This window comes from Notothenia rossii (genome assembly GCF_949606895.1).
Source record: "Notothenia rossii genome assembly, chromosome: 1".
NCBI classification, from domain to species: domain Eukaryota; kingdom Metazoa; phylum Chordata; class Actinopteri; order Perciformes; family Nototheniidae; genus Notothenia; species Notothenia rossii.
This window is the reverse complement of record NC_136912.1, coordinates 43,570,116-43,587,828: the sequence shown is the minus strand read 5'-3', so window position 1 is coordinate 43,587,828 and position 17,713 is coordinate 43,570,116. Positions and strand designations below refer to the sequence as shown.

General features: G+C 44.1%; 1 protein-coding gene across 7 annotated transcripts in view; it reads left to right on the top strand.

The window, feature by feature from the left end:
• Nucleotides 1-17,713, top strand: part of LOC307013340 (zinc finger protein Aiolos-like) — a 68,748-nt gene that overhangs the window by 49,397 nt on the left and 1,638 nt on the right. For 4 of the 7 annotated variants that reach the window (XM_079640705.1, XM_079640704.1, XM_079640706.1 and 1 more), the window contains 7 exons: nt 7,808-7,878; nt 8,954-9,013; nt 9,186-9,293; nt 12,053-12,418; nt 14,124-14,312; nt 14,711-14,827; nt 15,612-15,722. In XM_079640705.1, the coding sequence (XP_079496831.1) occupies nt 8,968-9,013; nt 9,186-9,293; nt 12,053-12,418; nt 14,124-14,312; nt 14,711-14,827; nt 15,612-15,722 (937 nt within the window). In that variant the 5' untranslated portion in view covers nt 7,808-7,878; nt 8,954-8,967. Of the gene's footprint in view, nt 1-7,622; nt 7,668-7,807; nt 7,879-7,903; nt 8,421-8,953; nt 9,014-9,185; nt 9,294-12,052; nt 12,419-14,123; nt 14,313-14,710; nt 14,828-15,611; nt 15,723-17,713 lie in introns of those variants that run through there. The other 3 variants (XM_079640708.1, XM_079640703.1, XM_079640702.1) reach the window with 3 other exon arrangements.

The window sequence follows — 17,713 nt, the reverse complement described above, 5'->3', positions numbered from 1 at the left end:
TGAGCAGTTTTATTTACGAGGTGTGTTTCAAGGTTTCAAGGATTTATTATTGTCATTATACAATACAGGATTGCACAATGAAATGCAGTTGTGTGGGGTGCATTCAGGACGGTTACTCAGAGGTTAGCAATGCCGTTTTCTAGGTGTTTGCCAACGAGCCACGTTTAAATGTTTGTCTGCTTCATATTCCACCAACAATCTTTGTAATTTGTTAATCTCTATAGAACTACAACCGATGTGTATACACATTTCAACTTTTTCAAAATAATTGTTCTGCCTATTTTATTACAAAGTATAAACAGATGACGTCAAATTAGTTGAATAACAACTCTGGCAAGACACCAGTTGTTAATTTGCTGTTTATGGGCAGTACTTTAACCATTTGGCCAATAGCGTATCTATTTATCTGTGTGTGTATTTATCTCACGTAACATGAAGGTTACAAGACATTTATTAGGACAATTTCACATTTGAATCACTCCTCCAGCCACCTGACCCATCTCATCTTCTTAATAGCTAAATGTAATAGTGGTACTACAAGCGCAGATTATTGTCTCTCAGTTGGCATTTGCTCTGTGGGATGACATCAGTTGTCGGATATGCTGTGTTATTGATGCGGTCCAGGAATGGGCTCCATATGTTCAGTTATGAGAGTGTGACTTGTTAATCTTCTATCTTGGATGTTATTCCACCCACTGCTCGAATAATGAGGGTGTGACAGTTTTCCATGGTCTCACTTATTCTGCATCCTGTTAACACGGCCAATGGCCTGTCTATCTCCATAGAGGCTGAATCATCATGTTAATCGTTATCACATAGCTGTCATATTCCTAAAACAGTGTGTCCTGACGCTCTTCCAGGTAATCATACATCCTGTTGCGTACACAGTTATAGTTGGGCCTTTTTTATCATGTGCTACTCTGAGAACATTCTGTATTTTCTCAACAGTCATTTTCATAGATCCTCAACATATCACAGTTTCATGTGTGCCATGGTTCCAACATCTCAATGACAATGCCAACATCAGAGGTCGAATATTTCAGATCCTTTTACTTAAAAATAGTAATACTATGGTCTTCAATTACTCCATTATTAGAAAAAGTTTTAAGTTTAAAAACTTGCTTAAGAGGTTCAGAAGTATTATCAGCTAAATGTACTCAAAAGTATCAAAAGTACTCTGTATGCAGGCTCTTTTCAGCTTGTTATATTATTTTAGAATATTATATTATCCTGTTTTTATTACAAACCAATACATTGAAGTACATTTTAAAGCCGGTTTAGACACTTTAAAATACAGGATTGCATTAATATATGAATAGTATAGTACTGCATCAAATTGTTCAAGTATATCAGATGTGTTTCTATGGCGGTTGTTTTTCAATCGGAAATACCCATCCCCTGCAGTTCACATGTCGATTTATCCTTGGGCGATATACTTACCCCAATGTTGATCCCGACAACATGGCCCACGGTGTGTGAATGTTAGCTTTCTTGAGCAGGTTGCACCTGGCATGGCACGTCTGTACGAAGGGGGTATGAATGGGTGAATGATGACATGTGAATGTAAAGCACTTTGTGGAGTTGTAAAGACTGGTTAAAGCGTTATATAAATGGAGTCCATTACAATTTACCATTTAAAGTGGACCTATTATGCTATATTGGAAAAATATATTGTAGGGCCATACCTATACAAAACATGTCTGTCAAGTGTTTTGCTTAAAATACCAAACAGTTCACCCATTGTAGCCATGCCTCACACTGCTCATACTCCTCTTTTTTCAGCCCTGTTAGAGAAACCCGGATTTTGTGTTCTTGGCTTGAAAAAAAAAAAAAAGAGGAGGCGGAGCTAAGGCCTGATCAGAATTCTACCGGAGATAAAGTTAAATTCTGCTGTGATAAAACGCCATCCTGTTCTAAAGCACATCAAGGATTATTTCTGAAACAGTATGGAGCTCAAATGCTTTTTTCTCTTGCGGGTTTATCAGAAGGTGAGTTCCTTTCTTTATTTCCTGCTTTTTAAACACATGTGCTCTACAGTACAGGTTAGCTCTGAGTGTTAGCAAGGCTTGCTAATGCAAACAAAGACGAGATTACGTCCAAAACACATCAGGCATTGTTTCTGATGGCAATTTTCTGTGGGTCCGCTGCCAATTTGACGTCAGATCGGCAGCAAATCTGTATCCGCTCGTTGTACCCCTGTTTTTAAAAGATTTGGATACGGAGGAAAAGAGAGAAGGTTTTATTTTCTGACGCTGCGTGAGTTCCCCGACGCACCGGGGACACATAGTGCATTTTGCATGATAGGTCCCCTTTAAGTTAATGTATTGGAGTCAAAAGTACAATATTTACCTGGGAAATGGAAAAGAAGTATAAAGTTCCATAAAATGGAAATACTCCAGCAAACTATGTTCCAAGCTATGTTTGTCTGAGCTCAATATGACTTCTTTCCACAGTTGTTGTTCAGGTTAAGTTGCATTTTACATTTTGAGAAAAATGCCTTTTTTAAAGCTGACACTTTGTAAAAGGCTTTGAATTTCAGTTGGATCTCAGGACTAAAGAATCTTTTAGAATCGGAGGGATGAAAACCTCTTTAATGGTCACACATGCAGAGCACACAGCACACACAGTGAAATGTGTCCTCTGCATTTAACCCATCCTAGTACCAGGAGTCTAGTACCAGGAGCAGTGGGCAGCTATTGTACAGTGCAATGGGAGTGAGAGGGGGAAGGGGTTGTTTCTCCAAGTAGCAGTCCACACTCCATATTTAGGTCTGGTCGGAGATTGAACCGGCGATCCTACGGCTCACAGTCCAAGCCCCTACTGACTGAGCCACTGCTGAGCAGAAGTCATTTTTGAGCGTCAGTAGCCTCATCCCAATACCCCTCCTCGACTCCTCTCTTCCCCTACTCCGGGACTTGACCCGGAAATCGATCAAGACACGCCATTTTGAAGGACGTCCCAATAGCTAAAATGCACACGGAGGAGCCAAGGAGGGGTGAGGGAGGAGGGGTGCGGGAGGAGACGAAAGGGAGGAGACGAAAGGGAGGATACAAGCGAGCAGACTACGTGGAAGTGTTTTCACTACTCGCGTATAAAAGCCCCGCCCCCACCTTCACAGTTGGTCGATTTCAACAGAGGAAAACCGACAACTGGAAGATGAGTGGAAAAGCGTCACATAAATGTATGTGCTCACAGCTCCGTGGGAATTATTATGTGCAATGTAGGATACATTTTACACCAAAACGGAACACAAAAGCAGGACCAACCATCATGCATTGAATTCCTTGACTAACAAGAGAAAGATTAATTAATTAAAATAAATATTTAACAACAAATGGTACGGTTCTAAGGGGTTATTCAGTTAAACCCGATGAGAGGGGATACAGCTGTGCACATGTCATCATTAACAGACGTTGTTTAAAAGTGACGTTTGAGTGAACGAGGATATCCCAATTAATACCTGAGGACTCCTCTGTCCTCACGTCACCTCCTCGTCTCTCTCGCTCGCATCTTACGGAGGCGGAGCTAAGACGCAAGGAAGGGAAGCGAGTGAGGGAAAGGAGGAGTCGAGGAGGGGTATTGGGATGAGGCTAGTGAGAAGGTTACTTGTACCGATCCAAAGTGTCAGGGTTGAGGAAAATAGGACCCAAATGTAGAACACAGATAGGGAAGGCGGGTATCCAGGTTTTAACAAAAAGCGAGCTTTATTCACAAGCAGATAACAAGCAAAGGAAAACTAAGAAACACTAACCGGGTGAAACAAGGGACAAGGACAAACTCACGGCCAGGAACATGTGGGTTACATTGACGACGATCAGACAAAGCGCTCAGGGAAGGACAGGACTAAATACACACAAGGGTAATCACAAGACAAGACACAGCTGGGACGCCAGTGGGACGGGGAGGTGAAACACCGGGGCAGCAGGTGGACACAATATAACAGTCCACCATCGTTCCTGTCCCCAAAAATTCAAAAATCACCACCCTCAACATCTACCGCCCAGTAGCACTCACCTCCATCATCATGAAGTGCTTTGAGCGGTTAGTCAAAACCGTAATCACCTCTCTGGACCCCCTGCAGTTTGCCTACAGAACCGGCCCACAGACGACATAGCCCTCACCATCCACACTGCCCTCTGACACCTGGACCAGAGGAACACATATGTGAGAATGCTGTTCATTGATTACAGTTCAGCCTTCAATACCATTGTGCCCTCCAAGCTGGCCATCAAGCTCAGAGACCTCGGGCTCAACAGCGCCCTCTGTGACTGGATCCTGAACTTCCTGACGGGCATACCCCAGGTAGTGTGGGTGGGAAACATCACATCCTCCACCCTGATCCTCAACAACGGAGACCGGCCTCAAGGCTGCGTGCTCAGCCCTCTCCTCTACTCCCTGTTCACTCACGACTGCGTGGCCATACACAGCTCCAACACCATCGTGAAGTTTGCTGACGACACGACCATCATCGGCCAGATCACCGACGGCAACGAGACGGCGTACAGAGAGGAGGTCGGAAAACGGACATCTTGGTACCAGGATAACAACCTCCAGCTCAACGTCCGCAAAACAAAGGAGCTGATTGTGGATTACAGGAAGCAGCAGGGAGAGGTACACGCCCCTACCGCCATCAATGGGACTACGGTGGAGAGAGTTAGCAGCTTCAGGTTCCTCTGGGTCCGCATCACTGACGACCTGACATGGACTCTTCACACCACCAACATCACCAAAACAGCTCAACAGCGGCTCTTCTTCCTCCGCAGGCTGAGGAGGTTCAACATGGACTCCAGGATACTCTGCAACTTCTACAGGTGCACCATAGAGAGTATCCTGACCTTCTACAGGTGCACCATAGAGAGCATCCTGACCTTCTACAGGTGCCCCATAGAGAGGATCCTGACCTTCTACAGGTGCACCATAGAGAGCATCCTGACCTTCTACAGGTGCACCATAGAGAGCATCCTGACCTTCTACAGGTGCACCATAGAGAGGATCCTGACTGGCTGCATCACGGCCTGGTACGGCAGCTGCACCGCCCTTAATCGTAAGGCTTTACAGAGGGTGGTGAAAACTGCAGAGAACATCACCAAGACGGAGCTGCCATCCATGGAGGACCTTTACTCCCAGCGGCTCAGGAAGAAATCCCTCAGGATTATAAAAGCCCCCATCACCCAAGCCACAAACTGTTCTGTCTGCTGCCGTCTGGCAGGCGGTCCGGACCAAACCACCAGACTCAGAGACAGTTTCATCCCACAGGCAATAAGACTGTTAAACACCTGAACTAAGAACATCCATAACATTCATCTGTTTGCAACTTACACATTTTGTATCACTTGTATATAGACTCTGGCACTACTTCTATTCTATTTTATTGTATTTACTTGCACTATTCTATCTGTTTTATTGTGTTGCACTGTTGGAGGAGCCTGGGACCTAAGATTATCATCAACATAACTACACTGTAGCTATGTACGAATGACAATAAAAGCCTTGAATCCTTGAAAAAAAAGGAGGGAAACTAAAGACATGAAGGCGAACACAGGAAGTAGGACCAGACAGAACACGAGGAGGAAAACTTTTCAAAATAAAGGTGGAAGTCTGGCAACATAAACCCAAACCCAAAACCATGACACAGAGAGCATGGAGGTAGTCAATTGTGTTGACAACTACCTCCATGCATATGTCTCACCTGGTATATCACATTATGTGCATTTTGTGCTGTGTTATTTGTAAGAGGAGCAATTTCGGGTTAGAAAATGTTCCTTGCCATAACGTCCCATTTTATAGTATAATGGCGGTATGGAGAAGATCCATCATGTCCTCCCTGCCAAACACAGCCAAATACAGCATATCCTGTCTGGCCGTGAAACAAGGCTTTCCCAAGGCCAATATACTGGAGGCACTACCATGTACTCCGCCAATTGGCAATCATTCTGGAAGGAAGGAGAACTGCCTCCATTGCCCTCTCTCCACCATCATCTGGATGCTCAAACACCATCGCCTGTGTGACAGGAGGACATAGGAGATGCAGCCCAGGACTAGAAAATGCAGGTTGACCTGGACCAGACGCTCACCTTTCCACAGGAGATCATTACAACTTATCTCAGGCCAGATCTCATCATGTGGTCACCCTCAAACAGGTGCCTGTATATTGTCGAATTAACTGTGCAATGGGATGCTGCAGGTGATGAAGCATACGACCGCAAATGGTTGAAGAACCCAGGTATTGCAGCCGGTCTGGAAAGGGTGCCCCCTGAATAGGCCCGCTGCTGAGGCTTTGTAGCCACATCTACCACAAGGAATGCTAAAAGGGCTGGGGGTTAAGGCCCAGATACACCGGCCAGTCCCCTGAGAAGTCGCCGACTGTTGCGTGGCCGGACTCTCCTGCGTATTTGCCGACTTCGCGCACTGGAACACACCGCAAATCCGAGCCGAGCACGTATGAACTGCGTACTGCGTATGCGTGAGTGGCAATAACTCTCCTTACCAGCAGGCGGCGGTAGTGTGTATTCATCATTCAAAAGAGGCAACAACCGGAACAACCGGAAGACAGAGAAGAAGAACAGACTTCGTGATATAAACAAACAACAAATAGCGTTTTTCTTTCCATTTTCACTCTCGTCCATTGAAAACATGAACGAACAGGAGCTCTATAAACCGATGAGGTGAAATAGCCGTCCGTGTGTGTTCCATCTTCCATTTTAAATCATTTGTTTACCTCCCTCACTTCCGTTAACGCTTCTCATGCACTGATTCGCTAGCTGAACAGCCAATCAGTGTTATCCCTTTGTCCGACTTCCGGTGGTGTTTCCCGACGCCGATGTCAACATGTTGAATCTGCAAGAAAAGGCGTCAGGTCGGCAGAAAAGACCCGACGGTGCGGCGCATACCACTCCGAATAGGGCGTGCCCACGCTCATGTTCGGCCCGACTCCCATTTACTGCCGATTTCGGGCCGGTGTATCTGGGCCTTTAGAGAACAGACCCTCTGAAGCTGCAGACCGAGCAGCAACTGTCTCTGGCTAAAAAGAAAAGGATCCCTACTGATCTGCAAGGTGATCTAGAGGAAAGGGTAAGAGTGGAGGAGGGGGCCCACCTGATGAATGAAGTGTTAACCTACATCCACTCACAACATCAAGAAAGTGCCAATTACAAAAAGGGATGTACAATCCAGTCCTATGAGCTCAACTTATCATTGTGCTCTTTACATCAGGGCTGGTATGCCTCTGTTAGTCATTACTACTTATTGTAAAGCCTTTATGGATAGACTGCCATCACACATTTGCACAACGTATTTCTTTTTTTTGGTTATTATTGCTATAACTTCTTATATCGTTATCCTGGCCAGGTCGCCCTTGTAAAAGAGCTTGTTGATCACAATGTGTCCCTTTTAAATATGGGTCAAATACAATAAAACAGTACATGTACTGTATGTGGCAGATGCTTTTGACGAAAGACACTATTTTAGAGAGAACAGTTGGAAAGTAGCTTTCTAGTTTGGCCACAAGATGGAGTGATAGCTCTTTGAATGGAAACAGGTAAAGAACCATGTGCCTGAACTGATAAAGAACTCATAACCAGCTCTTTGTTTCACTCATAAACTCTCGCTGTTATAGACGCGACTTTGTAGGAAGAGAAAGGAATCTATAGGTCTTTATCATAGAAATAGTAAGGGAGAATCTGAATCCTTGATGTGGCTATTTTAACATGTTTCGTTCTGTCTTTGTTGCATTCAAAATAAGTTCATGTTCCTTTAAGGGTTGTCTCCAAAATTCACCGTAGTGACGTTGCGTATATTCCATATTCAGAGAAGTCCAGTGGCGGAGCGTGGAATCTCCTCCTGCCAGAGCAGTCTCCTCCGGGTGCTGAGCCAACGCAGGTCAGATCCTTTCATCCTTACTCAAACTTACTGCTATATTCCAACAAACTATAATATCAAAAAAGTGTAGATAAGCGTTTTCTAAATGTTATTTTGAGGTATAAAAAAAGTTTGTTATTGATGTGTTTTCTTCACTGAATGATGTTTGAGTAGTTCTCAAAAGTATAGAATCTATGTTTCTTTGCCATTTTTATTCCTTTTAAATGTGTAATATAAATTGTAAAGTATTCATATGCTGGGATTCGTATCGGTTCATGAAAACTGACTCAAGGTTTTTAAAGTGGCTTTTTTGTTCAAAGTCGCTGTGTGTTGCCGCTGAAAGCGACTTTCACACATGCTCCTATGTTCAGACCCGGCAGGAAGTGCATGTGCAGTGAACATCATCTCGTTCTCATCAGGCTAAATGTAGTGACAGGGTCGAGCAATCAACCGTGGGCTTTTACCCTCATTGCTTTTTTATAAACTTCTTTTTATGCCGTCCAACCAACAGGAACACAAGATGCAACCACTGCTTCTATTTCTTCACATGCTTTGTAGAAATAGTAAGGGAGCCTTTTTAATAGTGGCCAGAAGATATTTTAGTATCAATTTGTGAAATACAAAGTTTGTATAGTTTTAAAGTCATATAGATGTAGTTAGGAAAACACCATAAGAAATAACTTTTAACCTAATTAAACTATATTTTATTAAGTGGTGGAAAGTAACAAAGTACATTAACTCGAGTACAATATTGAGGTACTTGTAGTTGACCTGAACATTTTCTTGTAATGCCACTTTATACTTCTACTCCACTAAAGTTTAGAAGCCAACATTGTAGTAAATCAATTATTAGATAAAGACTGACATATATTTAATAGTTACAATATCTAGCAGCTGTGAATAAAGTCATTAACATTGGCTCCACATTTACCAGCTGTGAGAGAAACAATAATGCATCAATAATCATAGTCCAGTAATATAAAGTATAATATACATGATTCTGGAATGTATCTTTACTTGTAACAAGGTATTCTTGCAATTTGGTAATTTGGTACTAATCTGATTTTATTAACCAAATAGTGTCATTACTCCACAGAACCTTTCTTCATCATGAACACAGAGAAGGACCCTGAGTTTACCGAGGGCAGCGGGATGGGTGAGTGCGTCTCCTTGTCTTCATGAAGTGTGATGTGAACGTGATCAGGCTGCCATCGTCCAGCCATCACTGACTTTAACATTCCATTATTGTAACAGAGCTCTGTAGTTGACTGAAGTTGTCCCACTGAAACAAAAAGTAACACGAAGCGCCTGCATGTGTCACTCTGCAGAGGTTTGCAGTGATGTTGCAGATGTGAAGCCACAGGAGGAAGAAGAGAGGGAAGATCAGTCATTCAGTGAGAATGGAATGCAGGGTACTGAAGGTGTGACGGATCCACGTAAGTAACCCCCCACACACACACACACACACACACACACACACACACACACACACACACACACACACACACACACACACACACACACACACACACACACACACATTTATTAGTATTAGTAATTAGTATTTTAGCCATCAAGCTAACACCGTCTAGCATCTTTGTGAGGAGCTGATATAAACCCTGAGAATAAATGCTGCTGTTTGTTAAAGATAAGTCGAGCAGAATAAATACAAAATGTTCCTGTTTTTGGCCGCGGTGCATTAATGGGCTATTCCTTTACAAAGAATTTCATTTGACTTCAATTAAAAATGCAAAAAGATCGTTTTAATCTAAGACAAATGCAATTCCTTATGATCAACTAGAGAGAGATTACACATTATGGACAGGATCTTAAAGTAAAAAGCATTTGTATGATCCAACCGGATAGACAGGAGAGGAGTCATTAAGCTCTCAGTTGCCCTAGTTATCCTGGGGTAAAAGTAAATACTTAAATACTCATATACTTTTCAGCATGGGGGTTCATTCAATGCAAAGCAATTAGAAAATGGCTCTATTTAACACTTTGAACACTATAAGTATGGAGTTACAGCAGTAAAAGAAGACCAGTGTCTATATAGGCAGCTTTACCTTAAATCATAAGTAGGCAATAGCTTAGGGCGCCAAGGGGCCTCTTTCAACTTTTTCAATTACTACAAACATTTTCTATTCCGTGTTCCTCAAAATAAATGATTAGCTGTGATATATAATATAAATGTAACTACCTTGAATGTGCGCCTTTGCAATCAAATATATAAGTGTAAAAAAAAAATGTTTCACCTACATTTTTGGACTATTTCACTTTGAAAGCTTTCCATTACAAGGCTGTCAGCCGTACAGAGGGTTGTTTATTTCAATTTGGCTGGGTACTTTATTGCATCTAATGTTGAACTTCCTCACTGCAGTGTCATGTATTTGATGATAAAGCATACATCCTAATTATATAATGTAATATGCTACATATTATGGGCATTTCTTCGCATACAAACCTCACACCATGAACAAAGATTAAATTCCAGATTCAAAGGCTTTATTGTCATATGCATAGTAACTACGGCACATTGTTGGCAATGACATTAAGTCCTATGCTCCTCATACAATGCTACATGCAATATTTAAGACATCAAAATTATTTAAAATTGTGAATGTAAAAGTATAAATTAAATAGAGCAAGAGAATGGTACAAGTAAAAAGCAGAGATAGATGCTATCTAAACATGTGAATAAGATACAAATGAAAACAGAGTTACTATTAAATATTAATTTCTAAACTGACCACTTTGTTTCACACAATGTTCTGAGTGTAATACGTTTATACCTAGGCTTGTTGCTCTTATTTGTCCTTTTTATTTCTGCCACCTCTCTGCCCCACTGGGTGCTTCCTAAAGCCCTGCTCAACGTCGCTGCGCAGCCTGCGGTTCACTGCTCTTAGACCCTGGACTCTATATCGGGCCCCCCGAGCTCTGTGTGTGCAAAGTTTCCATAGCACCTCTGAGCGCTTTCCACAATACAAGGCGCTGATCTTCAGCTCATCACCAGCCACCACCGACCACACTGTGGTTTATGGATGGAGCTGAGAGAGCCAGCAACAGGCTGGGTGAGGGGTCATGCAGCCTGAGAGCAGCAGGGTGGGAGAAGTACTCAGATGTTGTACTTGAGTAAAAGTAGAAGTACTCAGGTCTTGTACTTGAGTAAAAGTAGAAGTACTTAGATCTTGTACTTGAGTAAAAGTAGAAGTACCAGAGTGTAGGAATACTCTGTTACAGTAAAAGTCCTGCATTCAAAATGTTCCTCAAGTAAAAGTATAAAAGTATTATCATCAAAATATAGTGAAAGTAGCGACAGTAAAAGTAGTCATTGTGCAGATTGGTCCATTTCAGAATAATAGATATGATATGTTTTATAATGATTGATCATGAAAGTGCAGCGAGTTTGAATGACTTTGTATACTGCAGGTTAGCTTGTGAATTTACTCCAGGTGGAACTAAAGTCTGATTTAACACCACAATGTAGTGGAGTAGAAGTACACCATGTACCTCTGAATTGTAGTGGAGTAGAAGTACAACAATGGAAGTACTAAGGTAAAGTACATTCATCTCAAAATGGTAGTACAGTACTTGAGTAAATGTACTTAGTTACCTCCCACCTCTGTCCAACAGTAGGTCAAGAAACACTTATGAATGAAGAAAATGTAACGCTTTGCCTGCTGATGGAAGAAAAAAGGGATCAACTTTGGTGCGGATAAAGTTTGATTTGGAACGTTTTTCAGCATCTGTGATACAATCACAGATTGTATCACAGATGCTGAAAAAACTCTGTTGTTTCTAAAAGCAGATCAGGGATTGGTGTTGTCTGCGTGAGGCGCCTGCTGCTCTCTCTCCTGCCCTGGTTCTACTTTCTGTCTTCAGAGGAAATGCCTTCCCCTTATCTCGAGCACACATCTTCTGAATCTCTTTTGTGACACTATACGTCGGCCCAAATTAAGCTACCCACACTCTGGAGACATGCTAGTGCTATTATCAACATATCGACTATAAATACAAATGTAGAAGTGGAGATGTGACAGCGGCAGTTTGCATTCTGGTTGGAGTTCAGAGCTCATTCAGTGCCTTATTTGGAAGTAAAAAACAAGTGTATGTACATGACTCCTTAAATCAATCACTTCATGTGTGTTTACTGTTTTCATCAAATGTCTCTACTCTTTGCTGCCTCCTCGCTTAGATGTGATTAAGACAGAGGCAGAGGAGATGGAAGATGAGGAGCAGTACCCCAAGGATGAAAAGGAAAGACTGTTTGCGCTGAAAGAGGAAGCAGAGGGGGGCAGTGATGACGGGACAGAGGAAGGATTCGACGAGGAGAGGACTGAGGAGGACGAGGACGAGGAGGACGAAGGGGACGCCCCTAACGAGCCCCAGGACCTGTCTCTGGTGGACTACTCGCGGTATGACGCCCACGCAGCAGAAGGGACCTACGTGCCTGGAGCTGTGGCCCCCCGCATCCCTGCAGCCGGCAAGCTCAACTGTGACATCTGTGGCCTGTCCTGCGTCAGCATCAACGTTCTGCTGGTGCACAAGCGCAGCCACACGGGTAAGCAAAGGAACACAGCTCCAGCACCTGACCTCAAACACAACCGTTGTGCAATCGTCACCCTGTTGATAGCACTGGGAGATAGTGGCTGGCGTTGACTAGGTCAAGACGTTGATGGAGGTTTTGAAGTCTGCATCACGCATGACGCACTGTCCTAACCAGGTCTGCAGCTGTAGGATGTGAAATATCCTCCCAATATGAAGCAATAAGGCAATAAGTGTGTGATTTGTGGACAGATACATCAACACATCAACAGTCTATAGCTCAGATTACTTAATCAGGTTACAAAAAAAGGTATCTGTATTCGATTACAATTACATTCAAAAAGAAGTAAGCAGATTAGTGTTACATTTCATTACTAGCAGGATTACAGTGTTACAATACATTTTTGAACTATAGATGGATATATTATAGGTACTGAATACATTTTCGTTATGGTTTATATTTAGGCTACTTTAATTCTTCTTTATTTTAAATACATTTATTTTTTTAATGGAGTAGGTGGACACCTGATTTATTAAACAAAAATACAGTTTTCTTACATTTTCTGTCATGGTCAGCCGACTGTCCACCCTCATGAAGGAATATGTGTCACTGTGGAGAGATATGGAGTTATTGTCAGACACACGTCGTGTATTGACAGTCGACTCATCAGTCAGTCAAACGATGAGTAGAGTTGACTCGTTCAATAATGCCGCCGTCAGATGGATCTGAGGAGGTGAGTGCACGATGTGCTTGGAGTGGTTTGAGTCGTGAGAACATTGTTTCTGGGTTTCTAACAATCAAGGTAATGTTGCCTTGTTCCCTTTTCAAAGATGGTGAATGATTCTGCGTTTTTTTGCAATTCACTGTTATAATAGGAACAAGTAAAGGGTTGATAGCTAAAGGACAAAACTGCATTTCTACGAATATCAACATCTGGTATCAGAACATTTCCACTTGAGGGAAGTTGTAAACACCAGCTTAGTGTTTCTGCAGCAACAGATCATTTACAAGAAATCTTTATTTTTCAACTGACAAACGCATAACACTCACAAATACATGGAAACTGAAAAGAATAACAGAATAGATAAAACAGGGGGCCACACTACTCCACATTTACAGCCTTTTTTTGTACTTGTATACAGTCCGTGCGTTGTCCACAGATCTCTGCTTTATTCCTTAGACTGTATGTCAGTCTTTCCGTAGTATACATTTCTTCTAAACACTTATGATGGCCTTTTTACCCCCGAGTTCCTTTTCAAGTATACGAGTCACAGGTACTCTTATAACTTAATATTTCTCCATGAATCTGAATAACCCTGAGCGAAAATGCCTGTACTTTTACACATGACCAGAAGATATCAAATCAAAGTTGATTTATATACCCCAATATCACAAAACACATTTGTCTCAGTGGGCTTTACAGAATACAAAACATAGTTGACAGTGTCAATTATAAAAAACATGATATAGGCTTTATTAAACAGGACAGGCTTCAACACACTCTTAATATCGTGGACACTGTCTGCCTCCCTAATAAAAACAGGAAGTTGGTTCCAGAGAAAGGGAGCTTGGGATCTGAACACTAGTTTTGTGGAATCTGGGAACCACTAAAAGACTTGAAGATATGCGAGTGATTGCGATTCAACTGTCCACATCCTGGCAACATTGTCTCACTAAGCTAAAAGGTAGATGTTTTCATGATTTCTGGATTGTTTTTCAGAGTTCATTTTCCCCCCTTCAGGTGAGAGGCCGTTCCATTGCAGTCAGTGCGGCGCCTCCTTCACGCAGAAGGGAAACCTGCTGCGCCACATCAAACTGCACTCCGGGGAGAAGCCTTTCAAATGCCCCATGTGCAGCTACGCTTGCCGCAGGCGGGATGCTCTGAGCGGGCACCTGCGCACACATTCTGGTACCAGCCATACACACACAAACACACACACACACACACACACACACACACACACACACACACACTGCCAGCTGTGCTCATATGCACTGATACTGTATGCACCTGTGTATAATATTTCGCTGGTTCGTTTCTCACAAATGTCGACACATGAGCTGAGGCCGCATTGCTCTTCCAGTAATATGTGCCACAGGCTTACACACATTACATATGACATCTTACTCACTCACCTCAGGAAACGTACTCACTCACTTTCAGTTCACGTTTTTCACCTGCAGACACGCTCTCTAATGTGCACATCATCACTTTTATACGAAACCACATACTCAAGGAAATAATCCTCGCTGTAGGCAGTGTTTATGTTTCGTGTTCTGGTGATTAACTGAAACTCCCGCTCACAGTAGAGAAACCCTTCAAGTGCAACCACTGCAGTCGCAGCTACAAGCAGCGCAGTAGCCTCGAAGAACACCGAGAGAGATGCCATGTGTACATCCAGAGCAAAGGCCCCGCAGAGAGAGGTGAGCACACCCAGTGGTGTAAACTTGAGTATTTTCAATGTTTTGTTACTTTGTCCTTCTAACCCATTACAATTCAGAGGTAAATGGTGATGGTACTTCTCCCACCTCTGAGCACTTCTGAGCACTAAGGAACTCCAAACACTCACTTCACACATCTGACTGTTAGACTACTGCTTAGACTCATTCGCACATATGGAGCGCCCAATTTGAGCAGTTATTGCTAGCAGATCCTGTTTTTATAGCCTCATTAAATAAGTGAGCTTACGGCTGTTACCCCATCATTAAACTAAATAGGTTATGGCTGCTGTGGTGTGACGACCGCTTCAAATGTGTGCAGCGGCTAAATATGTAGGGCAAATGTGTTCAGCCCGGCCACCCAACACACGCACGTGTCTGTAACCTTCCCCCAAAAGACCTGTACCTAGGGCAGGACAGTTGCACGGTTGCAACACACAGACGATGCTCTGCTGCTGTGGTCGCCAAATGTCGTAAGCTTATGTCTGATAGTACCGTCGTGGTGAGGAAGTACATCCTCATCCTGTGGTCTGTTTTCCTGCACTGGTGAAGTAAAAAACCCCACCAGGAAGTGAGGTCAAAGGAGCGTCTGATCTTAAATTAATATCTCCTTCCTCCTAGTGTGACTCAGCGTGGTGCCGCTGCCGTCTTTCTACTTCACTTTATTACCTCTAAAGCTTGGTGGACAGTTGCCGCTTGGTGCACTTCTCTTCTGATCGAGAAGAGGTCTGGTTTTCCTCGTTGCACTTACTCTGTCCCACTATTGCAGAGGACGGCCACACATCCAGGACTCAGATGGGCAGCGAACGGGCTTTGCTGCTCGACAGGCTGGCCAGCAACGTAGCCAAACGGAAGAGCTCCATGCCACAGAAGTTCACCGGTAAGAGCAGCTGGAAAGCTTTGGAACATGAAAACGATACCTAACTGTTGTCTATGCTGCTGTCTTTATGTTATGTTTACATCACGTGTGCTTTTTGCTGTGCATTAACGCTTAAATACAGAATTCCATTTTTGCAAATGATCGTAAGTCATGTCTAAGCTAGTTGTTTGTCTGTCTCTGCTGGCCTCCATCTCTTGCCAAACAGGAATTGAGGGCAAAGCTTCATACCTGCACACACCGCAGAGTCTCCACTGTCCTCAATTCTCTGCCAGAAATGTGTCATAGGTGGGTATAAGTTACCATGCATGGTTTAATCATTGGATACTGAGAAACATGCACTTTACAATTCCCCATTCACACTTTGTATGTTTGGATTTAAACTCAGTGAATAAAAGACACCAGTTTCAGTAAATGGCTGACTTAAGGGGCATGCACACAAACAACTGTTTCAATAGTTGTTTCTCACCTCCTAACATTGGGTTGTAGTTTCGCAATCAAGCCTCAAGCAGCTCGCAAAACGAGTGTATTGGCAAAGAAAAACCTCCAACATGTCTCTATCGGGTTGACAAATGAAGTGAGATCTTTCAATATGACAACCACAGGGGGAAAAGAGAAATGTCTGCAACCGCAGAGAGAGAGAGAGAGAGAGAGAGAGAGAGAGAGAGAGAGAGAGAGAGAGAGAGAGAGAGAGAGAGAGAGAGAGAGAGAGAGAGAGAGAGAGAGAGAGAGAGAAACGTGAGCAGGTGCCTCTCTGTAAGTCTGCAACCGCAGAGAGAGAGAGAGAGAGAGGGAGAGAGAAAACAGGCGGGAGGCGAGAAACGCGAGCAGGTGCCTCTGTCTGTTCTTCTGTGGTGCAGCTGCATTGCAGGCCTTCCTCCGTCTGCTCCCTCTCTCAGCCTCTGTCCTCTCAGTCCTCTCAGTCCTCTGTCCCCTTTTTCCTCTCAGCCTCTGTCCTCTCTGTCCTTTCAGCCTCTGTCCCCTCTCAGCCTCTGTCCCCTCTCAGCCTCTGTCCCCTCAGCCTCTGTCCCCTCTCAGCCTGTCCTCTCAGCATCTGTCCTCTGTCCTCTCAGCCTCTATCCTCTCAGCCTCTGTCCTCTCAGCCTCTGTCCTCTCAGCCTCTGTCCTCTCAGCCTCTATCCTCTCAGCCTCTGTCCTCTCAGCCTCTGTTCTCTCATCCCCTGTCCTCTCAGCCTCTATCCTCTCAGCCTGTCCTCTCAGCCTCTGTCATCTCAGCCTCTGTCCTCTCAGCCTCTATCCTCTCAGCCTCTGTTCTCTCAGCCTCTGCCCTCTCAGCCTCTGCCCTCTCAGCCTGTCTTCTCAGCCTGTCTTCTCAGCCTCTGTCCCCTCAGCCTCTGACCTCTCAGCCTGTCTTCTCAGCCTCTGTCCTCTCAGCCTCTGTCCTCTCAACCTCTGCCCTCTCAGCCTGTCTTCTCAGCCTCTGTCCTCTCAGCCTCTATCCTCTCAGCCTCAGTCTTCTCAGCCTCTGTCCTCTCAGCCTCTGTCCTCTCAGCCTCTGCCCTCTCAGCCTGTCTTCTCAGCCTGTCTTCTCAGCCTCTGTCCCCTCAGCCTCTGACCTCTCAGCCTCTTTCCTCTCAGCCTGTCCTCTCAGCCTCTGTCCTCTTAGCCTCTGTCCTCTCAGCCTCTCTTCTCAGCCTCTGTCCTCTCAGCCTCTGTCCTCTCAGCCTCTATCCTCTCAGCCTGTCCTCTCAGCCTCTGTCCTCTCAGCCTCTGTCCTCTCAGCCTCTATCCTCTCAGCCTGTCCTCTCAGCCTCTGTCCTCTCAGCCTCTGTCCTCTCAGCCTCTGCCCTCTCAGCCTCTGTCCTCTCATCCTCTGTCCTCTCAGCCTCTATCCTCTCAGCCTGTCCTCTCAGCCTCTGTCCTCTCAGCCTCTGTCCTCTCAGCCTATGTCCTCTCAGCCTCTGTTCTCTCAGCCTCTGTCCTCTCATCCTCTGTCCTCTCAGCCTCTGTCCTCTCAGCTTCACCTCACTGTC